Source organism: Pipra filicauda, unplaced genomic scaffold, assembly GCF_003945595.2.
Source record: "Pipra filicauda isolate LSUMZ 115617 unplaced genomic scaffold, ASM394559v2 scaffold141_size4267151_pilon, whole genome shotgun sequence".
Taxonomy (NCBI): Eukaryota; Metazoa; Chordata; class Aves; order Passeriformes; family Pipridae; genus Pipra; species Pipra filicauda.
In genome coordinates, this window is record NW_024103896.1 from 1,628,377 (window position 1) to 1,650,103 (window position 21,727).

The 21,727-nt window shown below is 40.8% G+C and overlaps 1 protein-coding gene across 2 annotated transcripts in view; it reads right to left on the bottom strand.

Moving 5' to 3' along the window:
• Positions 1–19,737, bottom strand: part of TMEM135 (transmembrane protein 135) — a 172,628-nt gene extending 152,891 nt beyond the window's left edge. For both annotated transcript variants that reach the window (XM_027744610.2, XM_027744609.2), the window contains exons 1-3: positions 19,560–19,737; positions 6,206–6,333; positions 428–520 (exon numbers count right to left, since the gene is read on the bottom strand). In XM_027744610.2, the coding sequence (XP_027600411.1) occupies positions 428–520; positions 6,206–6,333; positions 19,560–19,700 (362 nt within the window). In that variant the 5' untranslated portion in view covers positions 19,701–19,737. The remainder of the gene's footprint in view (positions 1–427; positions 521–6,205; positions 6,334–19,559) is intronic.
• Between the last annotated feature and the right edge of the window lie 1,990 nt (positions 19,738–21,727).

Consider the following 21,727-nt stretch of genomic DNA (forward strand, 5'->3'; position numbering starts at 1 on the left):
CACAACATCCTAGCATTCCTCTACCTTAACTAATCTCACATTGTTAAGTCATCAGCAACTTTCATCAGCATCCTCCTTCTCTATGACTAACTGCAAATGTTATTCAAATTATATTTTAACAAACAAGAAACAACAGTTTCATTAGGAAACCCTAAGCAACTGAGATTCATCAGGCAATCCTGAGCAAACCAATTACATATTAAAGAACAAAAACAAACCATAAACAGGAAACTGAATGTTTGTTAAGTGTTTTTCTCACTGTAGCTTTCTAGATTGAAATATAAGGTTCCAAAAGACACTGCTTCAAATGATCTGTATTTCCAGCATTCTGAAACAAAACTACTGAATTGTCAAACGTCGCTCAACAAATGACCACAACAAGAAATATTACTATATAAAACTGAAAATCCAAAAACACAAACCCTACCTGCTTTTCCTTTCGATGAGAATAGCCATGTAAGAAGCTGGTAAAGCAGCACCAAAGCCAGGAGACCAAAAGTAGAATTTTCCAAGTATCTTCCTGAAAAAGTAACATATATGAAACATGTACACATATTACATGCAAATGGAACATTCAGGTACAACACCATATTTCACCTCTTTCATAAAATTACAAATGATTTATTAATTTTGTCCTTTTACATTAATCTGTACTTACTAATAAACACTAATAATTATATTTTTACACTTGGATAATTCTCAGAGGAGTTCCCCAAGTGTTTCATAAACATTAAATACCTGAAACACTTCATAAATGTATTCATTTAATTTAAATAACTAGTTTTCTTCCAGGAAAGCATGAAAGCTTCTGAAAAGTTGTAGATATCAATTACAGAAAAATCTTCTAAAAGAACTTATATCTGCTTATCTCTCTGCTACTGGTCCAAATACATCTTCAGGAAGACGTGCTTTGTGGAATGCAGCAATGCAATCAGGTGAGGCAGAAATCAAATCAAATAATTATAATATACATCACACTCCAAAGAGATAATCCACTGATGCTAAAAACAGGAAAACACACATTTACAGTAAGCCAAGAAATCAATCTCTACATTACAAGTGGAAGCAACAGTGACTTCCCAGTCCTATTAAGCTGGAAAAGCTCTCATTTTTTGCAATTAGATCTGGATTTCATTCAGAGTCCCCACAATTTCAACTACTGAAATTCCTAAAACAATAACAGTTGGAAAAAAAATAGTTACACAAATGACAGTATCTTTCTACAGATAATCTTTCTATAAATTGGTCACTGTTAAAGGAGGAAAATCAAACTGCATGTCTGACACAATGTCACCAACCACATTTGGTCTGCTCAGGAGACCTGCACCTTCAAACTAATTCAGACTGATCACAGAAGCAAACAATAGACAGTCATGACATTTGGTAGCGTGACGATAAATATACTTCAACTATATCAATGTTGTTCAGCTAATAACCACTATTGGTGGAAAAACAGTGCCACAATAGAGTCTGCCCTTCCAAAAACACAGCAAACAAAATAAACAAACAAAATGGAAAACACAAACAGGGTAGACAAGGACATTTTCTTATATAAAATTTCATGTTGGCAACACAGAAGAGAGAACAGAGATAATTAATCAACACCATCTGATTAGCTCCCTTTCATTCTTCCTGTAAAAGGCATAAGCAGCCTCATTTCATACTTCTCCAGCAAAAATAACATTACCGGCAAGCAATGCCAGCTTATGTTTGTAAGTGAAAAGAGAGCCAGTGTATCAGCAGCAAGTGATGTAATGGCAATTACACACACTGCTCATTCCCACGGCTGCAAAAGGATAATTTCTCAGGATGACAATGCCAAATGCTGCAGGACCTAAAGTTCATTATTAGGACTCTCTCGGAAAGTAATTACTGTATGAAGTTTCAGAGAAGTCATTTTAAACATCTTAATAAGTATGAACGCATCTTACCAGACACACCTGTTAAGTAACAGAACAAATGTCTTTTCTGTGGGAAAGAAACAAGAATTTGTTCTTTTGGCACGGTTTAAAGAATCCCTTTACAAATCCATCCAACATGTATGGGTTGACAAGATTTCGGAAACAGTAGCATATTTTACATAATAAAGCCTAGTGGAAATCAAAATGTCCAATCAGTAAGTGAAACAACTAAACTACTCCTAAAGTAAATGAAAATGAGTTTTTGTTATTATTTGCAGTTATTTTCACATGGTGTATGGACAGAAATTGGAATGAGAACTATGAGTTTTTTCACCTAATTCCTCAATGAACAAGCTGTACATGGACAAACGTAATTACTCTAGTAATTACTCTAGTTGCTAGACTAAGAGATCCATGTCTTCATGAGGTTTTGCATTTATTAGAACAAAACATCTAAAAATCACACCTTTCATTTAACAGATGTAATCCTTGTCAGCACTGGAGCCTAGCACTTCCGTCTGAAGCCCAGACAGATGTAGTCTTCTGGATCTCACCAGCAGAACACATTACAAGCCCCAGCTGGCCTGTCACACATCCGTAACAGAGAACATCACCCTCACTGCTCTGCCAAGGAACAGGCTGTTCATAGGCCCTAGTTCACTTCAGCAAAAAAACACGAGGAAAAAACAGTCAGGCACATTAGCTTGGCAATCCCTTATAGAACAAGAACATCTATTCACAGCCTAAATCAGTGCTGGATTTAGATGTTTTTGAAATTCTGCCTACCTGTGAAATGCTGAGAATATTAAACAATCCCTGAAATTATTTTAATTGCATTTTCTTGCCTGAAATTGTACATCCTTGAGAATATTTGCAGCAGTTTCAATTTTGGTGGTTTTCCCTTGTTGAAAAGAAGCAAATAGTGCAGGAGTATCAATAAGATATATTAGCACGAGCCGGAAGTCTCAGTCCCAATTACATTTCATACTTAGATCTTTTAATTGTTACTGGATGACTAGTACACACAAGGACTAGAGATTCACTGGGACTTTGGTAAAGGTAAGAACAGATCAAGTAGTTATTTGATCCAGGACACCCTATATGCCTACCAGTACACCTTCTCCTTGGTGCTACAAAAGAAGGAAACAGGCAGCTCTCCTCAAATCAGGAATTGTGCAGGTAAATATGAGTTAACATGAGCAGCTAGAAACCTCTGTTGCTTTGGTCTAGAACTCCAGGAGGGTAAGAGCAGTCAACTGCACGGGCCTTGCTGGACAACTTTGTTTCTGAGTTACTGCTGCTCCGGCTATAATACACCTTTCAACCAAAGAAAGATATAAAATCTGCAGCATGTATCCTACTATACAAATCTATCAGATCCAAGTTCTCGTTACTATGTAGGACCAGATCTAGAGCATCTAGGTCTCCACAGTCTCAGACAATCTCTTTCCATGGTTGCAAATCAGATCCAGAAATACTCAGGACAGTTATGCAGGAAGAGAGGTACTGGCGTTTCTTTGATGGATTAAAGCATACAATACCAAATTGCATTCTGGCCTGGAAAATCACTTACAATTACTTTTATTCTCAGGGGCTACTGAAAATACACTGTATCACACAGCAATAAATTCAAGGAATAATATGACTTCAAAACAAAATATTAAAAATATATATTTTTTTTTTTAAATTCATAAATTGGTTAAAAAAAAAAAAGCAAGCTTATACGGCTTAAGCTGCATGACAGTGTTGATACTAAGTAATTCCAAGTGAATGACTTGTCAACATTATGATCTTAGGAGAAACTCTTAAAAAGAAAAAGGCATACATTACTCAATTTGTAAAGGTGTCATGTATTTATTCAGCTTCCTGGCATGTTCTCATTTTCTCTCCAAATAACACTTACTCACTCCTTGACCATATTCAAGTACTGAAGTGACTTGTTCAGATTAGCCACACATGATGACCCTCAAACACCCGATTAATAGCAGCTAGTTTAAAGCCCATCCTTGAGTGAGGACAGAGATGCTTTTCCTCTTCCCACAGCATTACTTTGTACTTTTCTCTATAAAATTTCATAAATGACTTTAATCAACACATATTTCAGAAATGGGTGAGTGTAGATTTCTGTAACCTAAATAATCTCATACAATCTCTCATATTAGTCTTCATCCCCTTTTCCAGATTCTTTAGGTATATCCAAAACAAAGGACACAACAGGAACTTCACTGGCAACCTCTTCCTATTACAAAAATCAATCATTTATCCCTTGCTTTGTTTCACATATATTAACTATTTGTTAATCATTTACTAATTCCTGGAAAACAGAGAACCCTTCTTCTTGAAGAGTCCTAGCAAGAAATCTTGTCACAGTCACCTGGGAATCCATGTAAAATGCACCAGGTGAATCATCACGAGGTACATATTTATTCTTCAAAGCATACTAGTAAATTTGGAAAGTATGACTTTTCTAATAGTCATGTTATCCATTGTTTTTTCAAATGTCATTTAATAGCTCTTACATATCCTAGTCATTTACTTGCTGAGGCTCTGAATTTTATTATGGTCGGAACAGCTGCAAAATACTCATTATAATTGGACATTCATGTACTTCAAAACAGGCACAATTCCTATGGCTGCCTAAACACTTTGTTCTTTTGCCTCTAGTAGTGATTCCAGTTCACCAGTTTCAATCAGCTCCCTAGCCAACAACTCTAGTTGCATGTCCCGCAATTGTAGGTGGTGGGCACTGTGCAGAGACCCTGCCAGCAAGGATTCTGCCACAGCTGACAACTCTTCATGGGAATCTCTTTGCAACAGAAAAAACATGTACAGCTCCTGAGATGCTGGTGGGTTACTGTGCTGCACAACTATAAGAATGGCAGGTTAAACATTTGCAGGTATCCCTTGTCACATTAAATTGTTAGAATTATCCTTTGCATGGCTCTGGCCTAGGTCAACCCAAACAATGCTTCAAGGGAACTTGGAGGGCACTTGGACTAAGTAGCATTTCCATTACCCAGTCTGCATCTGGCCCTGGGAGGTCAGAACAGCTTTAGACACCTGTGCTCCATATAGGTGAAAGTGATGCCATACCAACTGCCTCCACTGGAAGACACTCATCTCTTACCTACTTGCACAGACACAGTCATAGATCTGCTAGATGGCTAATATCCTCTCTAAGGGGAATAGCTGAAAACCATGAAACTTAAAAACATACTAGCTTAATTTAGAAAGTAACATTTAACTACAGCACTGAAGTAAGGCACTGCAGATTTACAGGCAAATACATGGCAGCATAAGGAAAAGCACTCTATAGCTCAGAAGAGTAAAGATAAATCAGTATTAATACAACTAGATTGCTAGAAAACATATTCTTTAGAGCTCATTACTTATATATTCACTTTGAACTTTGCAAATGATTTACTTAAAAAGCATTCCACGACTCCTCAGGCAGCTCCTCCTCTTCTTAGTCTTCTCCTTCAGCTTTGAAGCAAAGTTTAGAGGCCTTTAAACAGATTTAGAATTAGGGCATAATGGGTTTGATTATCTTTTAGTGGGGCTATTGAGTGTGCTGCCAGTTAACTTTCAAAAATTCATAGCTACTGCAGGCTTTACATGTCTGTGTAACATCTCTTACACTAAATGCATTTAGATATAGGACATTATCATATTCATAAAACAGGAAAGCTTCATCCTGAAGTAACCATCCTGACAGTTACTTGCAATATACACTGGAAACAGCTCAGGATACAGAAGTGCCATTTATACTCATTTTTCAGAGCAAGTCTGTATCTTACAGAACCCCAGAAGCTGTGCTGGGATTTCCTTCATTTATGACCACAATAAGGCAAGTACAAACTTGGATGGCTGGATAAAGTTTAGGATAATTAAAAGTTATCACAGCCCCTGCATCAGGAAAATAGAAATCAATATCAAGTTACATCAATTATTTCTAGGAAAGAAAGATTAGGCTTTCTTAGGTTCCCTTTAGCAATCTATTTGAATTTCCTGCAACAATGTATTTTGAATTAGTAAAACAGAGAAAAAGCAGCAAAGTGGGTAGATTGAGTTGTTTACTAATTTAAAAAATTATAAAAATTAGAAGAAAATGATTTTTTAAAAAAGCAGAGTTTCATATTCAGTTGGTAAGAGCAGAAATCAAGATGATGGCACAGCTGTAGCTTTTTTTCTGCAAAACATTACAAACAAGCCTACTACAAAAAGAGACAAATTATTATTTAAATCGAAAAGCTGCACAAAAATAGCTCTACTATTACGTTTCATTTTTAGGACAGTATACCAACCTTAGAATGCAAAAGCAAGCAATATACAAGGTCCCATTTGCCGTCAGAAAGGAAGTTGACTGCAAGATCTCAGGTAGAAGTTTGTACAAATAATAGTCAAGTTTTCGTTTCCTGAGAATAGCTGCAATCTGAGGAAGGAAGAAGGGAAAAAAAAAAGGGAGGACAAAGTTTAATTCAGTTAGGTTCTTTTTTACACACTGTAAGGAAAAATAAGGAAAATGAGACATGCCCACTTAAGTAGTAAAACAAAGCCTCTTAAATTTGCTGGGTTTATGAAAAATACCACAAAGATTTCCTTTGAACTTGTTCCAGCCGTTACAACGTTTATACCAGGAAGTACATCAAGCAATCCTAAATAGGAAGTATAGGAGGAATTTTATTACCTTGTTACCATTGGCCATAATTGTCAGAAACATTGTCTGCCAGATATCAAAACTTCTAAGATGTGGTAAATTTACACCGAGTTTTATCTTCAAGACAATTGGACTATCACATAATTATGGTCAGTCATTATCACTAAAGTAATCCAAATACAGGCCTTACACAGTGTCTATGAAGTAATGATGCGTTTTTAAATCTTTTCTACTCCAATTAACCCACTGCAAGTCCTCCAAAAAATGTTCGCCATTTGCTGGGAAGAACAACAAATTCCTGAGAAATTTTACTGAAATTGTGTATGATCTAAAAAACTGCCTATAGCAATCTAAAAAATAAACATTCTTTTTGGCCAGTTAAATGTATGTCTCATGTATTATAAAGAATATCTATTTAATGACTCAAACACTGAAGGTCCTCAAACCCTTTTTTTCTATAGAAATTCTGCAAATAGCTAATGTGGAGGTGTAGCAAACCAGGCTCATCTCAGAGGTACCCAGGGGTAAGACCAGAGGCAACAGACAGTTCGAATATGGAAAACTCAGATTAGACCTGAAGAAGAAAAATTTTCACTTGAGGGTGGCTTAATACTGGAGCAAGTTGCCCAGAGTGATTATGGACTCTCCATCACTTTAATCTTTTTAAAGGAGATCTGTTAAACTTAATGAGAAAAGTCCCCAAGCAACCTCATCTAACTGGCCTTGCTTTGACCACAGGTCAAAGGTCCCTTCAACCTGTGTGCTTCTGTGACTCCATGAAAGTATAATTTTGGTCCACCATGAGACAGATTCTATTGTTTTTTCATTTTAATAGCATTATTATCTTTATCTGCACTGATCTCCCAGGGAGTCTCTAAACTGGCATGAGTTTTCAGTCAATGCTTAGAGAAGTTCCAAACAGAGCAAGCTACATACTGCTGGTGTTGATGAGAACAGACGTCTTGTCAAATTGGTACTGCCAACCTCTCTCAAGGTCTTGGTAGTAAGAGAGAGCTATTCTTCTGAAACACTGTCCACTCGTACTGAATAGCAAGCAGATGCCATCAAAACATCAAATCAGAGATGAGCCAGGGATTCTGGTAAAACTAACTAAAGAAAAGTTCTGCCAAAATCTGTTTCCAAAATGAAGCTTGAACTAAGGATTAAGAAAAAATACATGCATGAACAGACTTCTGAAAACAGATTTACACGTTACTTAATCAAGTGTCAAGACTGCTTAAAGCATAATGGATTAGGCAATAATGCAATCCAGATAATCTATCTGTTGAAGGAAAGTCTTAATATAGTCTAAACGCTGGATAACTAGTTGCTATCTTCTCAGCTATTTCTAGCATGTTGTATGAAGGTCACAACACTGGAGCAAAATAACATTTTTTTTCATTTTAAGAACATAGCCTTTATACCTAAGTGTGAAGCCTTGCTTCCTCAGACCAAAGTGTCAGAAGTGCAGCACAAAAATACTGGTATCTTATATATTAATGTTAAATCAAAGTAAAAAATTTACTTCTGTAATGTCTCCAACAAGTTTTAGATTAATGTAAATTTCTGGTTTCCCTTCTCTTTACTATCCTACTCCCAAGTGAAAAGTAGCAAAGAACCAGAAAGAACAACACACAAACCATTCAAAAGAAAATTGTTCACGGTAACTGAAAGAGATGTATGCGTGAGAGCAATAGAGCTTAATGCACACCCACTAAAACAAAAAGCTTATAATTTTCTAAGGGCTTTATAGATACCAACTAAGCTAAATGTTGTGTACAGCTGAAAACAGGCAGGAGCAGACTATGGAGTTTCTCTCCTCCACCACCAATGGTGCAATTACATGGAAAATATACCAGAGATACCTCCTGGCACCACTTTGCTCTCCCTATCAGTTTAACACATTTCAGAAAAGTATTATTAAAGTTGAGGTTGTAAAGACAGAAAGATTATAAAATCTGACGTCAGACTGCAGCAGTTCATGGCTCCCACTGGGATACACTTCACTCGAGCAAGCTGGGAGGACATTGTGATGAAAATCAAACTCTTACAAAAATGCACTGCTCAGGCTTAGCAGTGGATATCAGTAGCAGACAGCATGGAAGGAAAAGGCATCAGGACATCCAGTAGGTACTTCCTTGGCAAACTATTAATGTCCACGAAGATGCTAACAGATGTAGGAGGTTTGTAAGTAACCTGAGACTCTCTGTAGAGTCAGACAGACAGAAAAGAATGTCTCATTGACCTTATGGTCTTGGCTCTCCAGCTACAAAAGGAGCACAGGAATCCTAGGACACCTTTATTTAGAAACCTCAGGGTGGTCTGTATCAGGATCTTAGTGCTGATAGTTGTAAAAGTTAGTTTGGGCTGTTACTCCCTACAAGAATGAAGGACTGTAATTCTGACGTAACTCATCCAAACAGTTTACTACTCTGTATCCAGGAATGGCCCAATACCTCCCATTGCTCTTTTCACCCTCTCCATAATTTCTTAGTTTCACTCTTCTCTTTTTGAGATGCAGTAACAATAATTTTACGGAATAAAATTCTTCAGTACTTAAAAATTATTGTAGATGTTCAGCTTTAGTAAGACAGTACAGCCACAAGTGTCTGCTGCTCAATGAAACACAGACACAATGCTGCCTCCCCTCAATCTCCCACTGCCTGTGCTGCCTCATCTCACCTCCTAACCCAGCCAATCCGCCATAATCTAAGGAACAGAAGCAACACACTTCTCACATTACTCTAAGACCATCCTTTCAGCGGAGAGAAAAGCAAAATCCATGTCCAGTGCTGCGTGTCTCTCTACTTTATTTCTGAAGCCATGGTGCTTCTCCTGGTTATTACCCTTTACAAGAAGACGACTGCCTAAAAGAATGTCTGGAACCAGGGAGAGCAGACTCTACTGAATGCCAGTGGATTCAGAAACAGGTTTCACTTTATTCGTGACTTCTCCAGGCAGACCACAGCAGTGCAGCCTTACCCACCTCAGGGTGAAGAATGCTCCAGCACTTGCCCTGACTAACAGCGGCTTAGGAATACAGACCTGCTGAAACTTCCTACTCTGGCTTTCCACAAAATACTGAGTCACTCTTAAAATCTCCTATGCTTGCCAATGACACTAAAGTAACAATTAATGACACTTTCTCAAGCAGATTTGCTCTCTGCAGGTAAAGAATGTCCAGGTTTGAAAGACTTACATAATGTTAAAGATTTAGCTATTTATTGTTCAAGAAGAATTCCCACCCTATTAAGAATTAGGCATTTGCATCAGGGTAGAGTATAATCCTCCTTGTAACTTAATTTGCAAGAATTCCAAAACACCTGGAAGGTAATAAAGAAAACCCACATTTCAAAAACTAAAATTGATTGTTTTCCTTTCACCACAGTTTCAGTTTTCTTACACTACGATGTTTCATGCACTAAAGAGAAACTTTAAGCAGTAGTACAGCCTGCAGAAGCAGTCTTCATTTGGCCTATGTAAGCAGTAAACAGACTTGAGTACTTATTATCCACAGTTCATACCAGCAGCTGAGCTGTTTGCCCATAACAGCTTTTGCAGCCCTTCCTGCTATTTAAATTCATTTTCTTCTCTCTCAAAACCAGCAGAACTCAAGCTATCAGAGCTCTAGAAACAGGATAGGGAGTCCAGCTTTGCTTTTTTACCTTCTCATCTTCTAATACAGACAGCTAATAAATCCTGTCTTTCCCAATCTCCCATAAGGAACACTTTTCTAGATGCTCAACACTCAACAACTACGAGCAAAGGGGAATTTAAAACAAATTATGCACTGCCACAGGGCAGATGGCCTAAGAATGTCCAAAGTTTTTAGAACTTTCTAATTTTCTTTTATTTACATCCACAAGTTCTAGCTCTTGGCCCCCCTTCAGTCCAGAAGTCTGCAGAAAATGCAGATACACTGCAGAAGAAGAAACAAATGAATTGCAGTTAGAGGAAAGAAAACGATCAACAGGGACACAAAGGATTAATCTGAAAGAATCCTAGATATGTCATCATTAAAAACATAGAGAGCAGAGATAAAAAAAGGTAACAGGGAGAAAGTTTCAGTAAGAAAGCTGAAAGTAACATATTGAATTCCTAAAAAGATCAGTTATGTTAAAATATTAAGAAATAGTCAGAAAAATTTCAAGTTGCATTGTTAAACTATATAATCTGTGTATCACTGGATATTATGAGGGTAAGAGTAGGTGCGTCTGGACAAAATGCAAGTAGATCACAACACTGCAGTTCTCAGACAACCAAAATTTTGCAGCTGCAGTCAGACAAGACAAATACATTACTCTTTAATAACATATAAAAGTGAGAAATTGATTTGATAAACTATATCTTGTGTGACATCTATGCCCTACACACGCAGGAGGAAGGAGCAGGGGATTAAATACCTGCCAGCCTGACTTCCAGAGAAAATATTTCTGGCCCCAAACATGATTATTTTGGTACTAAGAATGTGGTCATGCAAAGCCTCTTGAATAAGAAAAGTGAAGCATGCAGGAAAGAAAATTTTCTTTCCACACCTGAAGACTGATCCAGCACTGCCTGGTGTCCCATTACCACCTGTGGGAAAGCTGAAAACAGAAAAACTCTTGACTTATTTTTAAGAAAAGTAACTCCTTTCCTTGCTTCTGCACACAACTTGAAACCCAAAATTCAACTATGCTTTATGCAGGCCTGGCAGTGTCAGGAGGCTTTCGGAGGCAACACCACACCCTCATTCCTTATAAACACAGGGAAAGAACAGCAGGATTAACACACGACAGCTACCACAGCAGAAGACATCACCAAAAACAAACCTGCCCTGCAAAATCCTCAGATACTCAAGCACCAAAACTATCCCCTAACCGCTGATTAGCTTTTATACACATAGCCCAGACTGGAAGATTTCTCCTTCTCCTGGTCACAAACCCAAGGTAAACTGCCCACAGACTTCCTCTCCAATGGTAATTGCCCCATTTCCCCTACAAGCTCTGATGTAACTCTTACTAAAACCCTTTGGCCATTGCAATCTTGAAATAGACAGGAAGTGTTCATATACATGAAAAACCCTATTTAACTCATTTAAAAAATTGCTATGAAATTATACTTAGAACAGGGAGAAAGACCACAAGAGACAGGCTTCAACATCTGTAAGACTGTTCTCATGTGAATAGAAATGAAAGTAGAAGAAAGCAATGTGGGGTTTAGACATTTTATGTGCAGTACAATACAGAGGAAAGTTGGAACTAGAGCACCCCTCAAATCAAATACAAATACTCCTGAAGTAATACACTAGTCACTCCAAGAATAAACATTGTTAATGATCTGAACTCTAAGATCTACTGTATTTTATGTCTGAAGTACAAAAAAAAAAAAAAAAAAAAAAAAAAAAAACCTGCTCGGTAATAATAAAGAAACAGACAGAAAAAATATTTTCTGGCATTAGCAACAGAATTCACACAACTGCATTTTGACTCTCCAACATAAAAAATGTAACTATGAAAAATCAGCCCACCACTTCAGGATACCATGAGTCTGCAGAATAGCATTACCAAGTCCTTTTTTTTTGTTTTTAATTTAGTCTTTATATACAAATGTTAAGCCCCACAGAACTAAGAAATCAGAAAGTATTTATTCTGGCCTAACCACCGAAAGAATATATGCAATTCTAATACCATCCTTAAAACACAGCCACGTGGTCTAGAGCAAGACTTTGAAGCAGGCTATCAGTGTTCCAGCAGAAAAGGAACAGGAGACTCAAACCCAACTTTTGCCAGGATCTGAGGGAGCAGCCAGGCCCGATTATTTTAACGATGTGTCATGTAACGCCTACAAGTATTTATCATCCAACCACAATAACCTCAGCTTCACCTCCAGTACCCTCAGCCTTCACCTATATCCCTGGAACTACAGATTCCACAAGAGGCATTGCACACTAAGGATGGTTTGACTTAATGAATGCGCTAATTGGCTGACCAATGTACACAGTCTGACAGGTTACACAGAAGGATAAAAAAACCACAGACCTTGTGCCAACTATGCTGTCATGTACAACATCATTCTTCTCTGCCTCCTCCATCAAACAACCATTTCTTAAGTTTGTACAAGGTATATTTCTTTAAGAACACTACCCCTCCATCAAATTTTAATGAAATTAGACAACACATACAGCACTGATTGGTGAAAAATGGAAAAAAGCACTATTGTCACTCTACCATTCCCTCCCAATACACAACTAAAATCAAGCACATCATAACAAACTTCTATTGAAAAGGAAGAAAAATAAAGGAAAAAAGGAAAAAAAAAAACTACAGAAATATTCAGTTTGCCAAATCTCCAGGAAGGCAGAGTTCAATAACATTTATAAGCATGGCTATCTGTCATGTTTAGGCACCTCTAAAATTCAAATTTAGAGATGATCAATAATGCTGTGTACATGGTTTATACAATCCGTATGCTGCAAGTCATTAAAAACCCAAGGAAAATTTTATAAATTAAGCCACGTGTGCATGCTAAAAGCAAAGCAATCCCCAGTATTTAAACCAATTGAGAAAATATCTCAGATTGCTCAAGTGGCAGGCTGAGCTACAAATTTATGTCAGATTTTTTTCATAATTATATTCAACTATTTACATTTTTTTATAACCGTTTGCAATTGTGTATGAATTTTACAAGAACATTAGTCTTTTGCTTTATAAAAATTATTTTTAAGTGCTTTGGAGTAACCTAACCTCAAAGTGCTCTCAGGTAACATTTGGGTTTTGAAGACACTTGTTCAAATCAGTAATTTGTTTCTCGTGCCTCCTCTGAAACACTCAGATTTGTTTTTCCTCAGTTAGCTCGTCCCTCCTGATTTCACAGATTACAAAACTTGGCTTCCAGATTGTTTAATTTTCCTGCAATACTCTGAGGAAGAGTGTGTGCCTCCTGCCCTCTGAGTTCCCCTGTCTCTTGCGAGATGTTATCTGAGGATCTCTGTCAGCGGGTTGGGTTGTTTCAATTCAGCTTTTTTAAAATTTTCCATATCATCCAATGGATCTAAAAAGGAAACAAACAGTACTCATGTGCTCTTTGAAAGACACCTAAACTATGTTCAATCCTGGCATCACTCTCATTCCATGACAACTTATCTTTACCATTTGTTTCCCTTCTACTTAAATGAGTAGGGGACTATTTCTCATTCCTCTTTAAGTGTCTAACTCAGCATAATTTCCAAGCATTTTCCTCCCACCCTGAAAATCTTGCACTCTACTATACAGCTGTAACAACTTAAGGGAACAGATTTACATCTCCCCCATAAACAGACCCTTTAACAACTTCTGCTGGTTCCCAGTATTTGCAGTGTCTTTACCAAGATCTTTGCTCAGTCAAAGTTCAGTCAAGGTAGAGGCTTTCCCTGGTTTCCACCATTCCATGATGCAGGTTCCTTGCATCTTTGAGCATAAATTCTTCAGTCCACCTAAATTCATTGTGTGATTCTTTCTAAATTCTCAGTACCTCAGCAAAAGCTTATTTTCAATTTATGAAAGAATTTTATAATGTGGCCCAAAAGCCACCTGAGCAGAGCAGAATGATCACAGCCTGAAATGAAGAAGTCTCAGGTTCTTACTTCAGCAACATTTAGGCTAGTTTTAGTCATATTTAACTCAGTTTCCAGAAGAATCTAAGGGCAAGACAACACTGACCTGCATGTCATTCATAAAACAGCAGAGATACAGGACACTGCACAGTACTAAGATGAGCAGATATCCAAAACAAGGCAATCACACACCACTATCACAGCAACTACAGGTAGCTGCTGTCCTGACAGAACAGAGATTCTTAATGGCCCAACCCAGAGATCCAAGCGGGCACACAGAAGCATATTCCAGAATAACAATAACATCCTTCTTAGTCTCCCCACCCTACTTCCAAATACACATTGGTTTGCAGCACAAACAAACAAAAAGCACATTTTAATATACCCAGTAATTCTGGACTATTTTAGAACACAATGTGGCCAGTGCAGCCTTCTCGCACACCTCAGAAAGATGACACGTGACGACCGTGCCTACAGTGGCAGACAAGAGAGGATCCATTTTAGTGTGAGCTGGCTCCCCAGCTTTGCTCAGGACCAGTTCAAACAGCTCTCCCCAAGAGAAACTGCACACAAAGCACACCTGAAGCAGCAGCAGCATGGTCAGTGTGCACTGTCCATCCTTGGGGACAACCTGCAGCCCAACCCTACAGCAATGTGCACATGGCCAGGAAAGTGATGTGAGACTCACACTTCGCTCTGCCTCACCTCGACCTTTGGCTGGTGATTCTGTTTTCCATACAACAGTTCTCAAAATAATTCAGTAGTGCAATAATTAGAGTTGTTCTTGTTATTACCTCCAGTCAATTAGTGATCTACCTGTGAAGGGACTTTCCAGCTGCCACAAGCACCTTGCACTGCAGCTCCCTGGCCCATGCTGTACTCGTACCAATGTCCTTCCCACTGATACTGTCCATTGCTGGCCACATTTGTGTCTCTGACAGTATGATATACAACACTGTCCTATTCCTAAGGAGCTTACAAAATAAATAATGCAGATTAAGATACAGAATACAGATACTGAGGGGTCAAATAGGGCCTAGGAAGACAAGAGCACTGGAATCCTAAGTAGGAGAAAAACCTTTTGACACAGAAAGAGAAAAAAGCAATTGGCATCTAAGAACCTGAAGGTTATTTATAAGCACAGCAAGGAGCAGATATGGTGCAAGGATGAAGACATATTAAAATAGAGCAAGCCCCAAGGAACATTAAAAACTGTACTGGAGCAGCAGACTGGTCACATCTGTTCTCCTAAGGAATTGGTTGAACCATCCCTCGGTCCAGAGGACATGTGAAACAGAGCCACTGGCACCCACACAGCACTGGGCCTGCTGCTCCTCTCTATGCCAGCACATCTGCCTGGGAGAGACACGTCTGGAGTCAGCCAGGAGCAAGCCAAGAGTCAGCTTGAACCACAAAATGGTCAGTGCTCAAGCTGTGCCATGGCTGTGTCCTTCAGCAGCAGAGGTGAAGGAAAGGTAGCAGGTGTAAGGTGGGAAGGGGCTGGTGCTGGAGAGGAATACCTGTGTTTGAAAGGAAAAGGAGAAGGACAGAAGTTAAACTGGAGAGGCAGGGAGGGACCCTATCTTAAATTAGGTGAGGAGAATACACGATCAGACTAAGAGAAAGAAAAGGTGAATGGCACGAATGACCCTTGCCATCCTGCAAGCAAAAAGTTAGAAGAATTACCTCAACAGCAAAGTAGCAAACAAATGGTTTTTACCTTATTTAATTAGGAGAAAATGTTACCATCTGATCAGATTATCTCTGATACCCTGCAAAGACTTCATAAAAACAACTAAGCACACCTATCTACTGCAAAACTATCATCAAACAAGTGTCTAAAACATAAAAACACTCAGGAAAGAGTGGACGTTGCTTTAATGCATGTGATAAATGCCAGATTACCCATGTGAAATCAACAGAAATCTTGGGAAACAGAAGCAGAGACAACTGAAAGCCAGTATTCCAGCCCTTCCCCAACTTCACGCCATTTCCCTGTCCAATCATTCTCTTTTCCTCACCTCTCTGAATTCCTAGAAATCTGAATTCTTCAAATTTAAAAATACAAGATGACAGCTTCACATTTTGTGTAGCTTTCACTAATCTAAAAAAGAAGTATAAGTGGAACAAAGTACAGCAAACTCTGACAAAGGACTTCATTGAAGTTTTAAGATATCAAGGCAGAAAGTTTTTAAAAATGGTAATTATAAGGCTTATGGAAGTTCGGGGTTTCTTTTGGAGGTATAAATGTTAAGCCACTTTAACTGTTGTTTTTAAGTGGGTCTCAGAAGACTTGCATATTGGGACACTTGGGTTGTGAAACACAAGCAGTCTTAATTACAAAATAGGCATTCTTGTCAGCCACTTCGTAAGGGGAGGGGCAATTCAATTTAGATGTAAAACCTATTTTTGCTAATGCAATCAATTCGTACTGGAGCAAAAATAAAGACAGTGAAAGTACGACTCAAGGTTATCCTTTTCCCAACTAAAAAAAAAACTCAAGCACAATTACTAAAAAGAGGAAAAAAAAACAACTAAACAAACAGTAGAGAACTACTTATAAGCAAAGACTCTATACAACCACTTACTGAGAGCCGGTATTTCACTTATCAAATACTAGCACCACTTAATTTGACTCCATCAGTCCCCACTGACTGAAGAGCAACAAAACATTTAAGAGATGTGGAGTGTAGCTGTTTTGAATTTGGACTCTGGACTGTAACTGTCCCTAACCACGTTCTCTCACAGAACAACTTCTGACAATTTATTCTCATCTATTCATTCTCATTCATCTCTACACAAGCTTTTGTGAAAGCAAACTCTTTCATCTCCCTTCCTTAGTTATTAGCTTGTGGCAACAGGAGGAACAATCAGAAGCCATTTTACAGGCTTGACATAGAAAAATGAAGTGCATTTTTTTGTTGCTGAGCTCTACAAAGGACTGGGACTAAGCACTACCAGAAACATTCTGAACATGCACTGATATAACTATTAAGATAAAATAACTTAAGTCCATCCCCTTACGTGAACCTCAGAATACAGAAAAGGTCTGATCATTTGTGTTGTCCAACTGTGATATTTCATTTACAAATACAAGGTTTTCAAGCACAGCTGTAAGTCCAGCAAAGAATGAATTTTGTGATGATTCTCTTAATTCAGGACTGTCCTTTCCCTGCCAAGCTACTTAATGTGGAAAGCCTCTGCTTCCCCCTCTGCAGTCCCCACTGCACCCTTTCTGGCTCTGATGCTCGTCAAATTCTGCTTAATAAATCAATTCTATTCATTAATGTAGCTGAAAATTAGCCCAGCTAAAAGCAGAGGAGTAGCCTCTTCTGGGTCAGCGAATGAATCAAACCTGCTCATGGAAAGATGAGGTCCAGGACACACAAAGGAAGAAGTACAGTTATGTGTCTGGGAATAGAGGCTGGCAAGTGCTTCCTTTCTCATTAGATAGCAGCAAGATTTTAGAGCAACTCAGCTTTTAATCAAGTTAAACACTGTCAACAAAAACCTAGGAGAAATTAAAAACTGCAAAGAAGGCAGTGTAAAAACTGATGCAGAGGTTTTACAGTACAGCAGGACATTGGTTGAGAAGGTTTCCACCCCATTCTGGGTTTGTGACAAGATATAACTGTTTATGGGGTCACAATGCAAAACATACGAGGAAAACATTTTGGATTTTTAGGTTTGGGGTTTTTTTCAGAGAAATAAAAAGTGGGAGCTTTCTCCCTAACCCATGACTGCACAACTGAGTCAACTGTAACAGAGTTACGAGCAGAATCTCTTGACCAGGTTTGGCTGCTGGGGAACTTTGATTTAATTATGGAATTGTTTAAGCTGCTTTATCTTTTGCCTGACAGATCACCACTATACCTCTCATGGCTCATTTCACACCCATTCTCTGCTGGTACAAGTATTTATGTTCCCATAGAGCAAAGCAGATCAGAAAATAGATACAAAGAAAATAACACTGGGGAGAGGGAGAGGAGGAGATGGAGTGTTCTTTATATTCATTTCCTGATCCAGCTTATTGTATGCTCACACAAACAGCTGCCACTTGTGTTTGCATCAGTTCAGAGTGAAAATGTTTACTGTCAGACATGATAACTCCTCAGGTTCACACTGCTACCAGTCACTCTCTTTTTTATCATACTAATGGACGTTGTCACAATTTTTACTCAAAGAGCACTTCAATGGGAGCTTAACTGAGTTATGCCAGGACTGCCGCAGCCCCACTCCTTCCTTTCTCTTTATTACATAGCTTGATAATTTTGTTGCACCAGCCCCGGTACAGAGTTGAAAGTGCAGAGTTTGGAGGCAGCTCAGTAGCCAGCTCACCACTCAATCCCCCACGTGCCACTACAGGACAAGCACAGAGGTGAAGACAGACTGAAGTGCTCACCTGCAGCAATTCCAGCTTAGATTGGCTTTCAGAATATGTTTACACAGATGGATGCAAATAGATCCCAGCTCCTCTACCGACACCCTAATTTGCTGGAAGTGTACCAACTGCAACTGAGGTGATATAACCAAGTCTAACTGCATGACCAAGCTAAGATACCTCACCTGTAGGATACTCTCTGAGTACCTAGACTCCTTCAGCCTTGATGTATTTTTTTTTAGTCTTGCTTCATTATGCAATGGACTCTCCTAGATCCTAAGGCACTGATTACCAAGGTGTCTCCAACAGCAAGACACACGTGCATTACACTTGCTACTTCCGAAGACACAATGCCAGCCTCCCAGGCAAACATTAAGTCTTTTTATCTAGGTATCATATGTAATGGAAGAGGGCAAAAATATGATGTTCAGGCTGTGCCCATGCCCTCCTATCCCACCAGCTTCACCCCTCTCACAGCATGTTATGCCTCCAGACCCCACCATCCCCTATGCCCTTATTCTGCCCTCGCAGGCCCAGATTCAACACACTCCCCATCATGCTCTTCCCCCCTCAGACATCTGGTTCTCCCCCGCAGACAACCCTCCAACCCTCAAACCAAGCTGCCCCCACTGCCATCCCTCTGTCCCCAGCACCAGACCTCCTCCTCCCCCCAGTGCACCCTTTTTGCTCTTCTGCCCCCTCACCCCAAGGTCAGGCTGCCCCTTGACTTCTCCCCTGCCCTTTCCCTCCCAACACAACCTATTCCCACCCACCCCAGGGCAGACTCCCCTCGCCCTGACACCGCTTGTGCCCTTCCCAAACACCGCCAGTGCCCTTCCCGCTCGCCTCGGGCCAGGCTCTCACCTTGTCCTCTATACCCCCCTCTTTCACCCCAGGCCAGGCTCCTTCCTGCTCTGGTATCCTTCACGACGTTCCACCCAAAACCAAGGCCAAGCTCCCCCTTCTCTGACACCCCTCTTTGCCCTTGCTCCCCCAGGCCAGCCCCCGCTCTAGGCCGGGCCGCCCTACATACACACCCGCACCCACCAGGTAGAGGGTGCCGTAGATGCGGAGGGACTCAGCCAGGGCGCTCTGTGTGACGTGCAGCACAGCCCAGGAGCACTGCGGGTGCCAGGTGTGCCCGATCTCGTAGCAGCTGTGGGGAATGGATTTACTCAGCGCCGCCATCTTTGCAGCGCGCGCGCGGAGCGGAGCGCAAGGGAGGGGGCGCAAGGGAGGGGGCGCGGGGCGCGCGCGGCCGCCGCGTCACCGCCGGTGCCGGGGAAGAGGTCGCGCGGGGCGCTGCGCGCGCCGGGGTTACTCGCGGGCACGGCCGCTCTCCCCACACACCCCCCCCCGCGCGCCGCTCGCGTGAGGCCCGCAGCCAATCGGCGGCCGCCGGGGAGCGGCCGGGGGCGGGGGTGGCTCGAGCCGCGGGGAGACGCGGGGGGGGGCGAGGGCGCGAGGCCTCCTGCGGCCACCGCGTGTCCCCTCGTGTCCCCCGTGTCCCTCTTGTGTCCCTTCTTGTCCCCCTTGTGTCCCCTGTGTCCCGTCAACCCCCGCGGCACAGGCGTTTGGGTGCCCTGTATGTTTCGATAGGCTCCTGCCTGTCGAACAGGTCAGAACCGCAGCGGTGCCGATCTCGGGATGTCCGTTGCCAGAGTGGCAACGTGTAGGCAAGGAGTATACACGGAGCTCAGCATTAAAGATCGTCACGGGGCTCAAGTATTTTCCTTCTCGCCGTTTTCTCATAGCCTGCAAGGGCAGCAACATCTCCTTCGGCTCGCTCCACCTGTTCAGTCCTATTCCTCCTGTTTTTCATGTCATTCCGCATTTCCTCCTGAGCCCCTGGGTCATGTCAAACACTCCTGTCTTAAATAGTGTGGCCTCCTCACAAATTTAAGGTTTCACTCCTGTGATTAGAATGTTTGTAGGCCAGCTCTAGACTAGAGTTTGATAGACTTCCTGAGGAACAGATTGGCCCTTTGCATGGGTCCTCGTGTAGAACTATGTATTAAGTGCAAAGTCTTCATAGAAAGAAACTGTTTAATTATGAAGAGAGAGAGTAATACCAGAAAATAGAAAAAATGCGTGCACACGCACGCACACACACACATGCACGTGTTCTGCATGTCCCATGTGCCTCCTGCATCCTGTTACCCCTGCAGGGAATGAGCATAAAGAGAAGCCTCCTGCAGCTCACTCCATGAGGTGGGGCTGGCGGCAGCTCCCAGTGCCACAGAAGCAGCCAGGACGGACAGACAGACAGATGGAGAGGGAGGTGATTAATTAAAGTCAGAGAGTTAAAGTTGGAAGGGACTGGAGGTCATCTCATCCAATATCTCTATTTAAGCAGGGTCCCCTAGAGCACATCACTCAGGATTGTGTCCAGGCAGCTTTTGGATATCTCCAGTGTGGGAAACTCCACAACTTCTCTGGGCAATCTGTTCCGGTGTGCAATCACCCATACAGTAAAGTTCTTCCTCATGATCAGGTGGAAATTCCTGTGCATCGGTTTCTGCCTGTTGCCTCCTGTCCTACTGCTTGACACCACAGAGAAGAGCCTAACTCCATCTTCTTGACAACCTCCCTTCAGATACTTACAATGATGAGGAGCCCTCATTCTTCTCTGGGCTAAACAGCCTCAGCTCCCTTCAGCCTTTCCTCATATGAGAGATGCTTCAGTCTCCTAATTACCTTTGGATACGATAGCGTTTTTACAAAACCACAAAGGCAATGACTGATGACACAGTTACAGCTCAGTTGCAAAACTGGCATCTGGTTCCAGCTAAATTTTGATAATTTAGGTCCTAAATGGGCTGTGTGTATCAGGACCTGGGGATTTTACTTGGGTATTTGTTAAGCAACAGTTTGCAAATGCTCTGTTCTGATGGAGCAAGTACACACTCTATCTCTTGTGCCATGGTGAAGTCAGGAAGATATTGTTTCAAAACCTAGGTGAGAGATACATCCTGAGGTCTATAGGAAGATCAGCAAACGAACCTGCAGTCAAATGCAGACTTGGAACAGATCCCCCTTACAGCCTGGCTCCAAGTTGTCCTGCTGAGCCTGCTGAGTTCCCCTCCCCGATCAGACTTGAGACAGCCTGTAGCACTGCCAAAAATACAGAGCAAATTTGTCACTGATTTTGCAAACCCGTTTACCGTTCTTCCAAAGGAGCCTGCTGTAGATGCAAGAACATACTTGCATTTCAG